Source organism: Scardinius erythrophthalmus (genome assembly GCF_964197995.2).
Source record: "Scardinius erythrophthalmus genome assembly, chromosome: 7".
NCBI lineage: Eukaryota > Metazoa > Chordata > Actinopteri > Cypriniformes > Leuciscidae > Scardinius > Scardinius erythrophthalmus.
This window is the reverse complement of record NC_138227.1, coordinates 11,868,530-11,889,220: the sequence shown is the minus strand read 5'-3', so window position 1 is coordinate 11,889,220 and position 20,691 is coordinate 11,868,530. Positions and strand designations below refer to the sequence as shown.

The 20,691-nt window shown below is 36.3% G+C and overlaps 1 protein-coding gene across 1 annotated transcript; it reads right to left on the bottom strand.

The window, feature by feature from the left end:
* Positions 1-2,575: 2,575 nt before the first annotated feature.
* gpr184 (G protein-coupled receptor 184) lies at positions 2,576-19,495 on the bottom strand. The gene is made up of 2 exons (XM_081371351.1): positions 19,257-19,495; positions 2,576-4,157 (listed from the first exon to the last, which is right to left on the bottom strand). The coding sequence occupies exon 2, from the start codon at positions 4,152-4,154 to the stop codon at positions 3,150-3,152; it is 1,005 nt and encodes a 334-aa protein (XP_081227477.1). The 5' UTR covers positions 4,155-4,157; positions 19,257-19,495; the 3' UTR covers positions 2,576-3,149.
* Between the last annotated feature and the right edge of the window lie 1,196 nt (positions 19,496-20,691).

Genomic DNA, 20,691 nt, shown 5'->3' with positions numbered 1-20,691 from the left:
CCTCATCAGCGCTCAAGAACACTGTGTCGCTCGGAAAATATCAAAAGTGTGGCTATGTTTCACCAGATTCAATGCCAGCAGCGTGTGATGCAATATTTGCGACAAGACAATTGCTGCGAAGACTGGCAACATGACAAACCTGACGAAGCACTTAACAGCGCACAGAATAAACGTGAGAGCAGAAAGCATCGTGATTAAGATGTCTGTAGATGATCCCACCCCTTGAATGGAAACGCTAATCGTTTTACCTTTATTTACAGAGCAGTAAATGTGTCATGAGAGTCAGAATCAGAGCAATTGTTTTATTTTATAATTTACTGTTTTTCTTTGTGTTAATGGTAAGTTACATTAGCTTAAAAATTTGTTGAGCATAGTGTATAAAAGAAGAGGGTAGCAACATGCTGTGCATCGAAATTGCTTACATTGCAACAGGTTGTTTTTTAACATTCAGATTAAATATTTAATGGCTAAATCTTATTTGAAGGGATTGTTCACCCAAAAATTCAAATTAGCCCGTGATTTACTCGCCCTGAAGCCATTCTAAGTGTATATGACATTCTTCTTTCAGACGAATACAATCGGAGTTAAATTAAACAATGTCCTGGCTCTTCCAAGCTTGATGAGTGAATGTATGTATTTGGAAGTCCATCAAAGCGCATAAATTAACTGTATATTAAAAAATACAATTATAATTTACATTAAATTATAAATTAACGGTAAGTTACAGGGAGTCGTCTGTGAATTAAACAGGACAAACAAGGCTTTATCCCACAACAACAACACTTGGGCTGAATACGGCTCTCAAACAGAAAGTTCAAGTGATTCAAGGGTGCTTAAAAGACAGAGATCTAGGTCCTGTTTCACTGCAAATCCATAATTTGTAAACATATACCCCATCTAAGATATAACAGTGAAGTAATTATTCCTATCTTTTTTGACACTAATAGACAAAACTGAGTCTTTAAAAAAAGAAAAGAAAACGCAGACAGCAGTGTTTTGGTCAAGACCAGTTAATTTGAAGTCAGGACTGAGACCAGAAGAGAGTTGAGTCCAAGTCAAGACACATGAGTCCACATGATCCCAAGTCCATGACAAGACCAAGACCATGAAAATTTAGTCTTGGGCTGAATCCAAAATCACCCCCTATAGGGACAGCCATTTGCACTGGTGACCGTAACCATAGTGGACGTAATCGAGTGCACTCATTCTATCCCACATTGCACTGCAATACAGCCGTGTACAGCCGATGTTAGGGCTGGGATTCGAGTTCGATAGTTTTCAGGTACCGACCAAATTGCCTGATACTATCGAGTATCGAAACATGTCTTATTTTTCGTTAGATTTAGATACCTAAGGAGTTAATCTCGTTAACGTCAGTGAGCCAATAAGCATGCAGCATGATTGGCTGGCACGTGAGGCTGTAGTGTGTGTGTGTGTGTGTAAGCGTCCCAACCCCCATAGATGGAAAATATCAAAAGTGTGGCTATGTTTCACCAGATTCAATGCCAGCAGCGTGTGATGCAATATTTGCGACAAGACAATTGCTGCGAAGACTGGCAACATGACAAACCTGACGAAGCACTTAACAGCACACAGAATAAACGTGAGAGCAGAAAGTTGATCCGTCTTCAACTGCAAGAAGTAGGCCTACCGAAGCGCGTCACAAATGAACCGAAACTCAGCTTATAGGATACTTGCCTCACAGACATGAGGATAAGCCTATAGAAGCTTAAAATATGTCTACTTTTAAACAAACCAATTCTAAACAAAAAGTTTGATTATGTAATCCATTAAAAGGTGCATTTCTCTCTATAGGCACGTGGCGCGTTCACTATACTGCAGAGATGACAAGTCATGAGTCAGCATCATCATCTTCAATTTTTCCAGCCAACACAGACTCAAAAAACACTAGTTTATTAATAAACAATTAAAATGTCTCCTTGCTATTTTTTCCCCATGACATTATAATCATTAGGCTACTTTTGCCAGTGCTTTGCGGCAAGCTTTATGTGTGCTGAGTGCGAGGCATATATCCCACCCCCCAGTAGCCTATGTTTAATTCAAGTCACATTTATTTATAGCATTTTTCACAATACATATTGTTTCAAAGCAGCTTTATAGAAAATGCATGTGTCTAAATTACAATTTAGAGTGATCTGTATTTTTTTTATTTAAGACTGGTCATAACTTTAAGTAGCTTTATAGAACATGCATGTGTCTAAATTACAATTTAGAGTGATCTGTATTTTTTTTATTTAAGACTGGTCATAACTTTAAGTAAGTTACTTAAACAGGTAGATTGATCTAATTTGAACCCAAACAATTACCCCTTGGCTAACTGCTAGTTGGTCTGACTCAGTCTTAACACAGCAACATAGTGTCGGCCCACATCTGGTACAGGTGGATTCGACACGGTCCGAATGTGGGCCGGATCTGGGCCGACACTGGCCGCTGTCTGGGTAGTGACTATCTTTATGCAACTGACTGACACAAATGAGCTGGTCTCGACTACAACACCTGTAGCCCCTAAACCCTCAATCAGCCAGCAGCCATATCACAAATGAGTTCAGAGAAAAGCGCTATATACATTTTTTTAATGAATTATTATTATTATTATTATAACACTTGCATAGAGTGGCTAATTCACTAAACAATCCCTTTTGCACACAGTATTTTAGCACAAAAACAGCATTATCACCACAATCCAGTTTAAACAGGTGCTAAATGCACTAAAACGCTGCAACATCAGTATTGTCAGTACATGTCATTGAGTTCTATGTAAACTAGGCTTATTATAGATGAGCTTTATTAACAAATCTTGGTGCTTTTTTTAACCTAAAACCACCTGCAGAATGCAAGCGTTGCCGTCATGTCAGCAGTTATTCATCGAACGATAAAGAAAAGCATTATAATCTAGTGTAGTCGAGCGCCTTTCAGCATGTTAAAAAGTCGCAGTGGTGGAGTTCCAGAAAAGTACGCCAGATCAAGTTTGTCGTCCCTCAACAAACTTAACACTCAGAACCCATCCACAAGATTGTACCTGTATTGCAAGCACAAGCAGTTTGGGCGATTTTGTGCTGGTAACTGATTTACACAATTCCTGCATGGGTGCAAAAACAGTGTGCACAAATATACAATACTGTCAGGTTTTAACTCAAGTTGTTTACTCTTGTCCTCCACTTGGAATCAACAATACTGCATCTTGTTGCTTGACTCTGCTTGGTTTTCCAACAGAACAACCTCATGTCCTCCCTCACTCCGTTACTTGCCAAAACATAGAGCACTGGGTCCACCACGCTGTTCAGGCTGGATAGTGCAAGGGAGCAAGTGAAGGGTAAGTGCATCGCTTGCTCAAAGAAGCAGCTTTGTTTATCTCCCACAGAAAAGAAAGCGATGGACCGTATCATCAGTAGGATGTGGTACGGTGCAAAGCAGAACAAGAAAATGCCAATGACTCCCATTGACAAAAGTCTGACTTTGCGCTTGCCTTGCTCATGAACCCCTCTACTTTGCTGCACCTTGGATGCGATTAACCAGTAGCAGACCGTGATGACCGCCAGCGGCAAGAGGAAACCAATTCCGACCCGTATCAGGTTGAATATCGCGATGGGTTTTGTCATGGGGAAGGTTTCGTAGCACCTCTGGTCGCTGTCGCCCAGCGGATCTGGCAGCCTGTCCAGGTACAGCACCAAACAGTGCAAGGCCATGACAAAAATGTAGACCAGCCCACAGATGATCCAGGCGTAGCGCTGGCGGCGGAAGGCTTTGACTCGCAGAGGGAAGGTGATGGCCAGGCAGCGATCGATGGAGATGCAGCAGAGGATATAGATGCTAATGTACAGGTTGGAGTAGTAAAAGAAGCCAGCCAGACTACAGAGTCCCTGGCCAAGGGTCCATTTGTGGTTGTTGCTTAAATAATAGATCCACAGAGGCATGGTAAGGACGTACAGGAGATCCGAGACAGACAGGCCGAGAAGGTAGATCCCTAGAACGTTCTTTCTGCAGATCTGCTGAATGATGGGACCAATGGTTACCAGGATGAACAGCAGTCCCAGGATGAAGGCGATGATATAGATGGTCATCAGCAGGGGACCTGCCGACGGGTTCATGAACACACATGATGAGTTGCTAGCGTTGGATATTGCGTTCATCATAATCTGTGTGCACAAAGAAAGCTTCAATTTAATCAATTGGATAGTGAACTCTACATGCAATTAGTGATAGCAATTTCAAAACACTGCTTCATCAAGCTTTAAAACCTTTACGAATCTTTTATTCCAATTCAATGGTTCGAAGCGTGTATCAAACTGCCAGAGTCACGTGATTTCAGTAAACGAGGCTTCATTACGTCATAACTGTTTCGAAACACTTCGAAATTTCAATGGTTCACCGCTGGGGGCGATGATCTCTGTCAACCCATTAATCACGAGGAGTCACTGAGAACCAATGAACAAGCTGTGGGCTTTCAAGTGAACAAACAAAACAAACCCTGACTATTGATAAAAGAACATATAGACACTTGATAATCTTATTAGATGATTAGATAATTGCATTTGAAAGATTTTACTTTAAAAAAAGTAAAAAAGTCACGTTTGCTTCAAACTGTAGCCTCGATCTGACCACCACTACACGCAATGCTTCTAATTTTTGTATTACCAATTACAGCAAATTATACACATACATTTATATTATTTCTCTGAAAAATACATTCAGGCATATCTGAAGTTATCAACCATCTGATAATCACAAATTGCTTTCAGAAAAATGTGAATCTTTTGGTTATAGAATACATTGAGCTAAAACCACCGAACAAAAACACAATTCTACATCAGAAAATCTACCTCCTTGAACCCTTGTTTTTAGTTCAGATTCATAAATTGAATCTGAATTAATTTGAATCTCAATTCAATGGGAAATTGTTTATACTGGTATAAATAGCTAAATTGACCACAGTCCTTGCATAATTTACTGTTGCATAGTTTAACTGTATTATTTGTAGTCAGACCTTTGTAGTGAAGTGAAGTGAAGTGAAGTACTTTATTGTCATTGTAAAACAATGAAATTACATTTGCGACATCCCCACAGCGCATTTAAAAGGAAAAAAATAAAAAATAAAATAAATAAACAACACAAGTAGTTAACAAAGCAATTGATAAATGAATGCATAATAAAATGGATTAGTTAATAAATATATTAGTAAGCTTAACAATAATAAATACAATATAAAAGCTAAGAAACTGTCTCATAATAAACATTTCAAATATATTCATGATATTTGTTAATTGGCATGTCCATAATAAATACAATGGTACTAATACTAATATTATTGCATACCTATATAGCAGCAAGAATTGCACTCAGAAATGTCATATTATCAACAGTTGCTAAATATTGTCCAACATGGCAGTATCACAGTTCAGTAATATTATTGCTGTCGGAAAAAAACTGTTTTTTAATCTGTTTGTGCGGAGGCGGGTTGACCGAAAACGCCTGCCCGATGGAAGAAGCTGGAACAGGCTATGACAAGGGTGTGTGATGTCCTTAATAATGGTTGTAACCACCACAAATACATTGATGGATATAATCCCCTTAATGGGATACACCCATTAAGGTACCAGTACCTGAATTTACAACATTACAAAATAGCCTAGTGGCTGCATTTAGTGTTGTTAGTTTAATAAGCATCATTAAAACATACTTGTTACGACCCCCGATATAGTCTAGGGGTTCGGGGGTCCAACATTTTAAAATTGACATTAAAGAGAAACATATAATCTATATGTTGTACAAAGACTCACCAATCCAGGTAATTGTGCAAAAAGCCAACACCTTTATTCAGTACAACTACTTTTCAGTTTGCATGACAGATACTGATCAGTACTTTTAGTACGTGTGAAATAGTGGTAGACCACTGACCTTTAAGATTATTTTTTATTTTTATTTTAGCTCTCATTTAGCTGTGATGCGGTTAACCTCGGCTAGACGTTGTTGCTGTTGATTATTGATGCAGATGTTGTCATGGTGCACAATAGTGATGTTTAAAAAGGTCCTCTCTGTAAGTAATTACTTTCAGGTGGTAATTTTAATTGCAATGACAGGGATGAAAAATGAATCTATTGAAAGGGTGACAGACTACATGTGCTCATTAACTACTCGTTCATAAATGAGATCATTTATATTGGTTATCAGGCACGCGTAACCAGAAATGTTCTTAAAAATCTCCAATTGATGATAACAGAATTGTGTTTGCTGCAAATTGCAGAATGTCTGTGGTTTCAGTGAGAACGGAACAACATACATCCTGTTACTTTTTACTAAGTCAAGGTGCAATGTTTAAGCAGCCAAAACAAACAGCAATGATTTATTGAAAGGTAATTGAAATGAATTAAAAACATCCCCAGTACAACTAGCTGCATGTGCCATGATTATGATGGAGAATTAAACAAAACAAAAATATTACTCTGAAATTATTGTAGGCTACTCAATAGAGGTTTCATATATGCTTGGATATAAACACTCAAATATTGCATAATTACCCAGACAGGATGAAAGTAATCTGTTAACTCTGGGACCAGCATTCTTTCCTTGTCTGTTTGCTATATATTTTATGATATGTTGTTGATTTTAAAGGCAAAATGTCACGCTTGGTGTTAAACCTAATTTCACGGTTGAGCAAACGTGCTCTTTTGTACCGGCAGGGAAAGAAAAGTTTTGTGAAATGTGCCTGGACTGAGTGGGTTTATAATAGATTTAAACCTCAATATGTTTTTTTTTAAAGTTTCCAGACGCCTGCTCAGATCTTTGACATCATCAATATTTGTCAGCAGAGCCTTTACATCTGTTCAAATGCTGCACACATGCCATGTATTTTCTCCATTAACATGAGTGATGAGCCATACACTTTATCTCTTAACCCTTAAAGTGTTTTTTGCGGGTTCTTGAAATGTTTTGACATGCCCTGACATTTGTGTTTTTTTTTCAGTTGCTTATAAACATATTAATGGCAAACGTGTCATTACACTCTATTCAGCACAAACAGGGCTACCATCATATGTGAGCAACATGTAGGCCTATGTACATTAGGGTTGGGGACCGAAACCGGGCACCGATATGGAACCAACCGGCAGAGGTGGGTAGTAACGAAGTAGCCTACATTTACTTAGTTACATTTACTTGAGGTTTTTTTTTTTTTTTTTTTTTGGTAAAATTGTACTTTTAAGAGTAGATTTACATGTGGGTACTTTTACTTTAACTCGAGTACATTTCTAATGAAAAAAAAAAAAAAACTTTTACTTCGTTATGTTGGGCAATGTTCCTCTCGTTACTTTATTTTAATGCAGTATGTTGTCAAATGCGTAGTTTATACCTAGCGCACTGTATCTTTTTTCTGGGCATGAATGATGCTCAATTCACAAATTAATCATTATTTTGAGTCGATTCTGTTCAAAGTCTTCATCAAACAAGTTGATCTGTCTAAGTTGTTCGTGAATCAGTTTGAATGATCTGTTCCAGGGATGGGCAACTTCGGTCCTGGAGGGCCACTGTCCTACAGAGTTTAGCTCCTCCAACCCTAAAAAAATCACCTGCCTGTAATTTTCTAGTAATCCTGAGGGACCTTGATTAGCTTGTTCAGGTGTGTTTGATTAGGGTTGAAGCTAAACTCTGTAGGACAGTGGCCCTCCAGGACCGAAGTTCGGTTTCCTGCACGCACTGAATCATCTGAAGTGCTTTCAATTCACACTCGACTCGTAGTCGTAAGAAGATTTAAGAACATCAAGAGCATTAGATGAAGTGGCCGTGGATCTACAGTACAGTCAAGTGAAAGCAAATCTGCAAATGCATCATATCTTGCCAGCAATTAAGATCTTTATTATAATAAAGATCTTCATCGCTGGCAAAAATATGAGGTCCTTGAGGTCAACTATAGTTGAAAAATATGAGGTTGAACATCTTCGTAAGCTGTCTGTGAATGAATGATTCCAGGATGATCCATTTGATTTCATTTCATTCAGGTAATACATTTTAGAACCAAACAGATTATTATGCCACGATAACACTACTACAAAGTATGACATTACCCGTTTTTTTGGACATGCATTCATTTATACATTAAATAAGCTACCATTGTCCACATGTTTATGAAATGAACACCCGCCATCCCGCGGTAATGTGTGTGCAGTAATGTGAATGCAAAACTCTGAAAAGTGACTTTATTTCGACATTGTCTAATACAAATGTAGTTGTATATGTTACTATTATACAAACCAAAGGACGGGCAATGATTTTCAGGCTACAGATGGCAGAAATAATGCTTGTCTCTTCTAATTATGATAATAATAGTCATTTAAATTAAAAATATCTAAATAATATCATGTTACATAAAAGAATTGCTGAAATTTAAAGCTGGTTTGTAGCATACCAAGAATACAGACTACTTTGCTGTTATTAGGCCTTCTACTTTAGTGTTATAAATTTTGTATTTAGGTTAGGTTGCTTAGTTTTTATTGTGAATTTGTTATAGTTTTTTTAGTTTTGTATTTATATATAGCCTATATTTAATTTTATTTATTTATTTTTACTTTACTACTTATATTTATATATTTACTTTAAAAAAGTTAATAAAACTTTTTTTTTTTTGATAAAAAAAGCCGTTCTTTAATTTCATTCACCATCGTTTTGAGGCTCTCTTTTTTTCTTTTTTTAAGTATCGGTTCAAGCACCGTTTAGACCGGTACTATTTTAAAAGTATCGATTTGGCACCGCCCGGTATTGAAAAAACCTTTCAGTCAAGTATGTCACTGAGAGTGAACCACAAGAAAAGAATGCGAGGTATAGCCATACCGTATAGGCTTAATATCCAAGGTAAACATTTCTAGTAGCCTAATTGTGCAGTTAATTCTCATACTGTATTTTCAGGAAGTTTTGGAATATTTATCCTCTCCCCAAATTTGTCACTAATAAAACACAATAATAAATAATTTAATGAGAAGGCTTATTAAGATTTTAAGACCTATTTATAAAACCTATAAAGATTTTGTTTACATCAACCTTTGTTTTTTTTTTGTTTTTTTGCGATTTTATTAAATAGTTTTCACGTGTAAATCAATTAAAATTTTAACAATATTTCAAGTGCAATCTTTCTGTGTAAAAAGCAAACATTTCATCATGTACAAAGTTAAGGATTCATTAGTTTGAATTGAAACACACACTATAATATCATCTTAGTTGATAATTCAATATAGGCCTACTTTACTTTTGACAAAACATACTATAGGCTATTTAACATATGAGCAGAATTGGCGAACAAAAGTTTATTTGATGTGACAGTATTCTATTTTACTGTAAAAACTTTAGAATCTATCCAAAACTAGTAACAAAATCTTGTCTAAACGTTCATATTTCGTCTGTAACATGTCATTTTTATGATATATTAATATAGGGCATAAATGTTAATTTGCAGTTTAATAGGCTACGTTACTTATACAAAGACCTTTTATTTCAGCATATTTCAGTCGATGTTTACTCATCTCAGTATAGCAATATCATTTGGGAAAAGCTAAACTACTAGATGTTGTAACGACAAAGTGACCGTTACATATTTAAAGAGTCTTTTTGCGGTTTACATACACTGTATTGGGATTAGAACAAAGCACTTAAGAATAAAGAACTTACTATTCACAATCCTCGGATACGTTGCACCTCGAAACGAACCAGCATTTCTGAGGTAAAATTTTCCAGGATTATAATACAGTTATGCTATTATTATTCCTCACAGCGTCGCGACTCGCAAGACGACGTAAAGTTCATGAGTCTGATAAAACTTGTGTTTTGTGGGCGTTCACAGGTTTTGCGTGGATTGCCTGAGATCTTTTGCATAGTTCGCTCTCAACTGGCGTCATGGGCGTTGTTCACATTAGCAGATCTGCTAATGAGTAATGAGTTGGCATGAGAACGACTGACATCTCAATCTTTTCCTACAGATTGCATTTAACAGAGAATATTTGTTTTCGTTTTGAATTAGATAATTTAATTGCTCTTACCTGTGTGACTAGTATTCGCTGAGTTTTGGTTAAGTTTAGAGACGTGCACCAGAAAAAAAGTTCACGGAGATGGAGTGGCAGAAAGCAATCCTGTTTATTTTCTTTATTTTACAAAACCACAATGTTTTGTTTCGATTGTAAGTGGACACATAAAAAAGTAGACATTTAACAGTTAACTTTTTCATATTTCTTAAGTCTGTATGACCATAAATGACGAAGTAGGCTATTTTAAGTCTATTTTGCTGCTATGTGTGAAAAAAAAAAGAAAAAAACGCGCCGACGCGACCCCAAAGGGTAAAGATGTCATTCATACAGTAGCCTATAGCATTTTAAAATGTCTAAGGATCATGTCTCTGCTGCTTAAATTAGGCTATGTCACAGCTAGACATTCAGCACTACCTGCATGTCCCTTATATTCCTTTGAGTCCATCTTAAATGCTATTGCTCAGCTTGCTTTTAACATGTGGACAGTCTTTTCACTTCCTGCCAGTCTCTGCTCGAATTCAATTCAAGATACTGTTGCCGACTTACACAGCTGCCGGTCTCCACATGAAGGGTTTGCAGCTCTTCAATTCGTGCTCTTCAGTGCAAGACCAGTGAGAAAAGCACACAGCTCAACCACAGTAAAAAATAAATAAATAAATAAATAAATATATAAATAAAGGACCTTTTCAGGACCTTTATTTATACACCAGGAAAAATACTTATAGCTTCACTTGCACTACTAATATCCTGTTTTTGTAGATATCCTGATAGACAAGCATCACTACTAGTATTGCTCATACTGATACTGATTATACCCTTAATCTTTAATATTAAACTTTGATGCATAACTCATCTTGTTTCATTTCAGCTTCAGACATGAATAATTCCTCAGATGAAGCCAACTGTTTGAAACACCAGATTCACTGTTTGGACTCCTGATCGCTACTGCCCGATTTCACAGACAAGCCTTAAGCCTATAGTCCCAGACTAAAATGCATATTTGAGCAGTCTTATATTTAAGGAAATTGCACTGACATATCTTAAAATATCTTTGAAATTGTTTTGTCACAAGATGCACTCCAGTAATGTTTTTTTTTCTAAGGCACGTTTAAAAAAAAAAAAAAAAAAAAAAAACTTAAATGTCCTAATTTAGCCAAAGCCTACTCCTGGCTTAATCTAAGCCCCGTCTTTGAAACCAGTGGTATGTTGACGAAAGGTCATGCTAGTCTAAATGTCAGACCAAAACTAGACAGTGGTGGGAAAATGAGGTGGGCTCATTTGACATGGACCAGCAAACATGAGCAAACAACCACTCATCATGGGCCCAGTTTCTGCACAGGAAAGCAAATACTTTCAGCTGCCTGTACTAGTAATGTGATTTGTGTAATGTTAGTAGGCATGTGCTAAGAACATAAATGTGATGTCTAAAATCAAGAATCATATAAACTGATTCAAATAATTTAAGGTACTTTAGGGAGTTTTATTTGTTCCCCAAATGTCTTCTGCAATTTGTCACAAAAAAAGCCCAAATCTGAAAACGTCAGTGATTAAGGAAAAGTAATTTCACCTAAAGCATCAGGATACGCCTATCTGTGTGTCTTGTGAAAACCCGTTTCCTTGTGTGGCATCCATTTTATTTCCAAGAAAAAGGGGTGACAAAGGTTTAAAATTCCAACCTATACAGCAGTCAACATCTGAAGTGGATCAAAAAAGTTCATCAAAGTCCTGAGACAAGAACGGGTATTGATCAAAATTCACGTATAACTTAAATGAAAGGTTTTTGAAATTGTGTCTTGAGCCCAAATGAGCCATAACTGCTATAGGTACTAGTACCTGGGGGAATGTTGGGGGAAATCTTGAACCTCACCCATTTGAAATGTTGTAAAGGTGATGCGCGGTGTTTCTTATTACTCAGTGTTGTTATTTAGTTATTTTATTGAACAGATAAATTGCCATATGTTGCTCTCTCAGAGAGTTAATTGTTAAGCATTATCTACTGTGAAGGCTCATTTCATTATAGTTGTTCTAGCGCTGTGCTGGAATTTATTTTCAAGTAAGTACCGTGTCTATTAATAGGTAAAGCTACGGTAGCATCTTCAGCTAGTCAGCTTGAGATCCTTTCCATCTAAACTGGTAAAATCTGAGATTGTCTTATAGGGAGATGCGAGGGTCTGAATCCCTTACCACTGGAGAAAGCGTAATGGCTAACTTGGATCACATGAAGCACCTCAGTAGCAGTACCCGCCGTTCAAAGTTTTATGACAGCCAGTTACAGTTGTTTCTTGTGTTGGTCTTGTGAATAAATGTTCTACTGTATATTTGGTGTTATATCACTAGTGAAGGTACAACAGGACTGCATTGTTTGTAAAATATATTTTACTGCGGAAAAAAGAGTGCAAATATCTCTATTTAAGTACTCGTCACAGCAGGGTGCATAAACCTACCTTTAAGATTGCACTAAAAACTTAATTGTAATTGAATGCATGTATAATTTATTAAATTATGCTTTTTTTACAGTCATTCATTAAAAAGCATTATATCATCATTAGGCATACGGCAGTCAAAAATCATTACAATACAAGTCTAACCTGGCAGCGAAAGAAAGAACACTATTTTTTATTTTAATTAAACAACATACAGCATTACACAGTATTTATAATTAAATTATTCATTTTCTCTTTATTCATTAAAATGCATAATATCAGCATCATATACATGCATGCAGTCTTATCATAACTGGTAAAACCTAAAAGCCAAAGAAAGAAAACATCTGTATTTTTGACTTTCTACAATATACAATATCATTCAGTATTCATCACATGGTGGACAGTAACAAAGTACATTTACTTGAGTATCTGTACTTTACTTGAGGATTATTTTTTCTGGAAACATTTTACTTTAGCTTCACTACATTTGAAAGACAAATATCTTACTTTTTACTCCACTACATTTCTGTCAAGGTCCTTGAGTAGAAAGTAGTAACGTCAGTTAGGGGATGATTTTGGTTGCAGGGGTTGCATTTTGGTTGGAAATCAAAGTCGCGTTGACACGATTTTCCTTTCAACCACAATACAATGTCTGTCCAATGTTGGAGATTAATGTCAATCTGGCGTTGGATTCTGACATCAATATGATTTTCATTTTCAGTGCTTGGTTTGGTCTTCTAAATGCAATTTTTTTTTTTGGAGCACACTAGCTTATAGATAACAGTATGGCTAACACATTCATAAAAGTGGAACAGCCATTTGGATGTCCGAAACCATTGTGGACGTTATTGAGTGTCTTATTCACTCTCACATTCAATCCCACTACTGGAACTGTGTTCTAGAAATACATGTGATATTGATATGAGGGCAGGCAGGCATAGATTCAGAGGCATAAGGTACTGTAAGTATTAAACACAACAATGCAACAATAATAAAACAATGCATTGACATTCACTTTTGATGCTTAAGTACTTTTAAAAACAACTTTTACTTAAGTAATAATCAGTCTTTACAACTTTTACTTGTAACGGAGTAATATATGACCAGTAGTATCTGTACTTTCACTCAAGTAAGGAAGTTGTGTATTTCCTCTGTGGTAATGCCGCAAATTTTGCAGTGTTACTGCAGAGGAAGTACGCAACTTCTTAAATGAGTCTTCTGTTGCGGCATTCCCTACTCTGCCTTTTCTTATAAAATAACTTTATCACAGTAAAATCTACATATCGTTCCCCCAAAAAAGTATTGTTTAGCGTAAAACATGTTGAAGAGTAGTGGACAGGCAGTCAGTTCATTAAATGATTAGATATTTCCTCACAAAAGCAGATTATTCAGCCTAGTGAAGCCTTTTCTCATTTTATCCATTCACCAAAAAAACAGCCTCTGGTCTCTTTCCCTGCGTACCGACACATAGCACCGTTAGCATTGTTACTTTTCTTTGGCTAAAGGTTGCAGGCTTGCCTTCTAGTGGCTTTGGTTATATCTCTTAAGCCTAGTAGAGAATGTTTTATGAGCAGTAGGATAACCATATTCATCCGCACAGTCACGTAGAGCCAAAGCACAACCAAAACAACGTTCTTCCGCAAAATACACTATGAGCATAGTGTAGTTTTAAGTGTGAACTGAATGTAATGTTTTCATACACCTAATTGCCTGTTAATTGCAATTAAATGACAGTGTATTATAGTTTAAATTTAGATTATTTAGCCTATTTCAAAGACAATTCAATTATTAAATTACATATTTAGAAATTGTACTTAAGACTTATACTTAAGTGGGCCAGAAAGCACTCTAAAGCTTTTAAGCCAAATTTAAATTTAAAGTACTGTTGAATGTACAAGAATTTATGATAAACTAAAATATACTTTAAGATCAGTTCTATTGAAACTTGCATATCATGTATTTAAATGCCTATTTGTAAGTATACATTTGTAATGATGCAATTGCTATTTAATACATTTAAAATATATTAACTTAAATAGCAATATGAAATAACATACTAATGTGCTTTAGTATGTTAGTCAACACAACAAAATATGTTTTAAAGCACAACAAAATATTAATAAAACAATGATTTAAAACTTTTTAAAACTGTATACTGACTGACATAAAAGGGTCATGTGTTTAAGGACACTTAAGTGGCATTGATTTAATTTATATTATCTGCAAGTAAAGCTTTTTTTTTTTTTTTTTTTTTTTAAGAAAGAGTAGCCTGATATTTGGCTGCAAACAAAGACCTGTAAAACATTTCATTTCCAAAGAGCTTTTTAAAAATGCAGTGTATTCACAGACCTCGATCTGAGACCTTGAGATCTTAATGGCCTCCTAAATCTGTTGCCAGTATCAAACACAGGCGTCCTAACAGCATTAGCTGCTATAGAGATTGTCCTACCAGCAGTGCGTCACACTCAAATTCAATTCAGGTCTAACTGACCGACGGGTTTTAAGCAATGTGTGCACTTAACCCTACCCGAGCAAAACAGAGGAAAAAATCAATAGCTGGGTAACCTGAGCACACACTCTCAAAGCTTCAAAGAAGACTTTTAGAGGTAGAATTAGATTGAACCAGCAAATACACAACAGTCCCCCATACAATACATTAAAAATGTAAGCTGCATCAGACACAGCCTCAGCTCTGCTGCGAGTGACGATACTGAGTCCTGAAGGTTGTAAGCGATGAAGAGGATGTGCTGTGATTAATTTGCTTTGAAGTCTATGCAAATTATACTGTCATTTCATAATATGTCAGACTGTTTTGCTGAAAATAAGTCAAGGGTTTTTTTTTTTTTAATCGTATTTACGTCACTGACTAAGTGAGAAATGTGGTGTTCCCTTTAGAAATAACACTTGTGGTTGAAGATCACGCGTCACCAAACAGAAACTGACAAACTGCAGACGTATTAAAGGACAACAACCACCGAACCCCACCCCAACATCTGCCGTGTATCTCTGAATCTCTGAGGCTTAAATATGACAATGTTTTCATGAGAGATTACAAATATGGTCACAGGCCAATAAATGAATTGAAACCAAAATCATATGATTCAAACCACAAAATGGACTGTTCCAAAGAAGTCCAGCAAGGAAAATCACAGCTTTAGCCTACTATAAAATCTTCCAAGTTCAGAATGTTTGACATGAAAATCCCATTACAGATAAAGTGAGTAATGAATCACATTGTGTTCTTACTGACTCCAGTCACTTGTGGAAAATAACACTTAAGAGTTTTTTTTAAGAGGATTTATTACAGAAATAATATACTGAATACTTGAATGTCATTTTTTTTGCACACTTAATTTCATGTTATTTAACTACAAATGTAATTTTACAATTGCATTAAAATATATGAACCTGTAATAACACACTACCGTCAAAACTATTAAGTACTTTGTTTAGTCAACAAGAGCTACAAAAGTTTATTAAAACATAGCAAACTTTTAAAATGTACTTTAAAGTAAAACTTTAAATTCCATTATAGCAAAGTGCACTTACTGTAAGTGGACTTTTATTTCATTAATATTATATCATCTGCAGTTTTTTTAAATATACTTTTAATATTTGAAGTTCACTACAAGTGCACATTCAATACAATCAAGTGCACTTCACACAGCTGCTGAAAAATATTACAAACAGTTCACATTTAGTGTTCCCTTAAAGGAAAAACACTGCATGTTTTTACTATCAAATTGCGTGTTCATTAAAGCAAAAGTCCATGAGAGTAAAAGTAATGCTGCAACGTTAGCATTAGTGACTTTTTATAAATAACTGTTAGGGATGTTCTAACAACTGTTTGTTAGCGATAGTATTATTCAAAATCTGGGTATGTTATTTTCCTGGCTTTTGTCCAGAAAGGAAGGAAGGGACAGCTCTGGATTCTTCTGTCAGCCGTTACTGTACAGTATTGATAAACGCATAATCTACTTTAATGGAGAGTTCCTGTCCACTTCCTTTCCCGTAGCTTACATAATGTGTTTACACTGCTTTATTCTTGTTTTGCTATGGTAATTACAGGTTTAATGATCGCCCCTGAGAGCTGTTGAGATTCAGGCTGGAGGTCTGGAAAGAAGAGCGGTGGGCTAGAGCTCCTGTCAGCTCCTCTGAATGGCATAATCGCTCCCCAACCAACTCCCATCCTGAGGCAAACACACACTGAATCTGCAGGAAAATGATGTAAGTGCAGGAAAAAAAACTAACTGTGCCTCCAGTGTCTTCACCTTACATCATCAATGTCAATGTTTTTGTCATTTCAGTTATAACTTCTGTTAAAGGCGCAGTATGTTAAGTTTTGTCGCTAATTCAACAATAGCAAAGGCGTAGCTTGATGACGCCGTGAATGAGCGTGGAATCATGGGAGGTGTCGTCTTTACCTCACCAGCCAATGAAAAGCAATCTGATGGTACTCAGGCAGAAAGCAGCAGGGAAGCAGGGCGGCAGGGAAGCAGGGTGGCGCCGAGAGACTGGGACATTTTAGGTTGCTTTTTTTTTACTATGCTTATATGCCGCAGTCGGCCGCTGCTGCTGCTTTTATTTGGTTGTTTATGCGTATTTTACGATTAAAGTTACGTTCAACGTTTGCCTCCTCCTTCCCTAAACTTGAATGTTGTTACAGTTACGTTTGATCACTTAAATTTTCATTATTTAATTTCATTCTGATAAAACAGCCGTTCGAGGTGTCCATTGTCAGGTATTAACGGCCATTAATAATGGACTTCGTTCCTCTGCTGCGCATCGGACGGTTCACGCCTCGCCGTCATCCATTAATACCTGACAATGGACAGCTCGTCGGGCATTAACCCTTACTTGTTGCACACGTCAGTAAGCTAGATCGATATTAGAATATCATATTAATAAAAGCTGGATGACTTGATGTTGATAAAGGCATGCAAGTCATTTTAAAACATTGTATGGTGGATAAAATGCTGTTTTATAAAGCTCTTTCTGATTTTGCTATGTTAGCCACTTGACAATGTAGTGTTATTTGTTACTCTTAAACATGTTACTCGCGGTAAATCAAGAAAACAAGAGATTCAACAAAACACATAATGTATTAAAACGTCTCTCTCACGGTTTATGTGGAAGTAAAACCAGAAATCGAGGGTATGGGACACGGGACATTACTGGTTAAAATAGCTGATTTCACTCAATTTAAACATTGTTGGAAACATTTGGGATAATTTAAGTACACAAGTCAACAAAATATTTTAAGTCCAAAAATCTTACATATTGTGCTTTTAAATCAATACACAGACGTATGACGTCAGAAACCACCATGGGTCATGCACTAAGGAGATTGTTGATCACACTAAAAAATCAGACTAGTCTGCATTTTTTTTTTTAACCATGTTAAGCACTTTATATTTAAAAAAAACTTTGGGGATTTGGAGCTGTGCACTCCACTCATGCTACAAAATGGCCGTCATTTGTGTTTTCCAAGGATGCACTTTTTGGAAAATAATATGGAAATAGCATTTTGTCTTTATTCATTCTACATATATGATGGTAACAAATTTGGTTAGATCAACAAAAAAAAGTTCATTTCTTGAAAGGATGATGATGTTATGATGACAGTTTAAAAATGTGATTATTATTATGATAACAGGGTTGTTGACAGTTTTCATTTTTCTTTTCTGAAGATGCACATTTTTATGTAATGATACAGGGTTGAGACAGAGCCTGGAGACACAACTTCAAGGCTTTTTAATAATACATTAAACATACATTAGAAGACTTTATATTATGTATCCAAACTGTGTATCAACCCTCTTACCATCATATTTTGTCCCCTTTCCAGGACTGTTCCATTGATGACTAATCATAATTACGTTAACATTCTTTCAAGAACTCTTCAAAGAAAAGAGAAATGTCAACCGTTACCGCACAATTTTGTAAGTGGCAATTGAAAGTAGATATTTATAGAAACACCAGCATTGAATTCAAAGACACACCTCGTAGTTTAGTGATATCATAAGGATCAAAATAACCGTCAACAATATAACCTTTTTGAAGGTATTAGTATCTCCCAAAATTTAGCAAGTTAGCTTGCTTTGCCACAATGCAATTTATTAAACACTGTTTTTTTGTATGATAGAATGAACAAAAATGTACTTTCAAATCTCTTTATCAAGTGGGTCCCCAAGCAATTTTGCATTTAAAAGACATCCAAAAGCCGTCCAAACACACCCTTGACATCTAGGCTAAAACGAGGCAAAATTTGGGCTGTCAGTGAACATTTAATAGACGTCTAACTATATCCCAAGAATAGACTAGTCATCAACGCATCGGCTACACATAGAACATGTCAAAGGAACTAAACCAAACACCTTGTAATCTCTGTTGGCTTTGATTACATGATGGAATTTCATACATCTCGCAAGTTTTTTTGGCAAAAACGACGTTACCAAATTCAAGGTTATTTTGTCTAGAAGTGGGTTATAAGCCGGACTATATCGGGTCTACAGTTAACCGAGACGGTAAAATGACGGCCATTGCTTGCTGGCATCCAAGTGTTGTAAACATTTTAAGCTACTAGGATCAAGTCTCTGACAACTGCATTGGTAGAGTTACTATCTATAGCAGAGGAAACAAGCAAGCATGTCCACCCTCTGATTTGATCTCATTTACACACACACACACACACACACACACACACACACACACACACACACACACACACACACACACACACACACACACTCTCCATTACAAGTTCTTGTGTTGAAACCAGCCCAGAAAAATGAGAGAATCTCACCTGCAAATCAACACAACGAATGATAAAATGTTCTCCACCAGTTTCCACCAAATCTCAGCAGTGAAACTTTACAACCTCAGCCCCAAAACCTCCTCAAGTCCAGCTTCAGTCCCACGTGACCTTGGAGAAAAGACTTTCTCAGACATGAAGAGGGTATCATGCACTTCAAGACTGCTTGCTGCCCGGAGATGATCAAAAGTGACCTTGTGAGAGCAGGTTCGGCCACTGCACTTCGCGCTGAGTGGATGGAGAAGAGATGAATTTTTGAGACAGAAAGGGGAGGAGATAAAACCTCTCTCACACATGTATGTCTACTGGAGGATGTTAGACTAGGGCTTGTGGGTTTTTTTGAGCCGCATGTGATGGAGATAGAAGGAACCACAATGAGTAAAATCTTTTTCCAGACACTGCGGGCTAACAGCAGAAGATGACATTGTAGGTACAGTCTGCTTCATACGTCTGCTGCAACTTCCTATTTAACGAAAACAGAAACTACAGGCTCTCTTTGTTCTTTCTTTTTTTAACGTGCTCTCATGCGCTTGCCGTAATGGCTGTAATGGAATAAAACCACAATCTGCATTATGAGCGATCAGTGGTTTTTTCTTTCTGATTTTAGACGCCTCCGCATGTATAACCTTTCCAGGATCAAAGCTTAATTAAAGTATCTTTTTCCTTTTTTAAGACAAATGTTCTCTTAACCCAAACCACCTACTGTTTCTCGGTCTGAGGTATTCTGGGAAATCTGAGACTTCTTGGAAGTTAAATTAAGTTAAACATATATAAACCTAATATTCTCCTAAATAATTATTTAAAGGTTATGTTACACTAGGAAATGTGAAGCAGTTCACCTATATTTGATTTAAAAAAAGAAGGTGTTTTGACCTTTCATTGAATCCATTATTGACTACAACTGAGCCAGTAATGGGAAGGATTGAGACTCGTATATACGATTCTAATAAAAATCACGTTTTACGGAGTTTCACACAGTTTTTACTTACTGCAGTATTGTTTGTGGTTTTATTCATTTCACAAACTGACTGATTTCTACAGAGCGGTTTCTGAATTACTTCATACATTTGATGTTCCTCTAAAACTGTCTGGCCAAATATGAAACTTTCCATTTAATGTTTTTAACTTTGAGGAAGCAATAACTGAAACAATATAATGTTCTGTTTCAAGGTTTAATTCAGGTAATATTAGTTTGAGCTTTAACCTATGGGTTCAAAAGAGGTTAAACGCTAATACCAAATTTGATAGATATGGACGTTTAAATAGTTAATTTGTATAGTAAGTGTATGTGACCACGTTAAAGTACTGTAAAGTTTCATTCAGCACCTTTAAAACATCTATACTATCGTTCAAACGTTTGGGGTCGGTGTGTTTTGTGACTACATTGGATGCATGTAAACCTATTGTTGGAGACCTCCAATTCAAA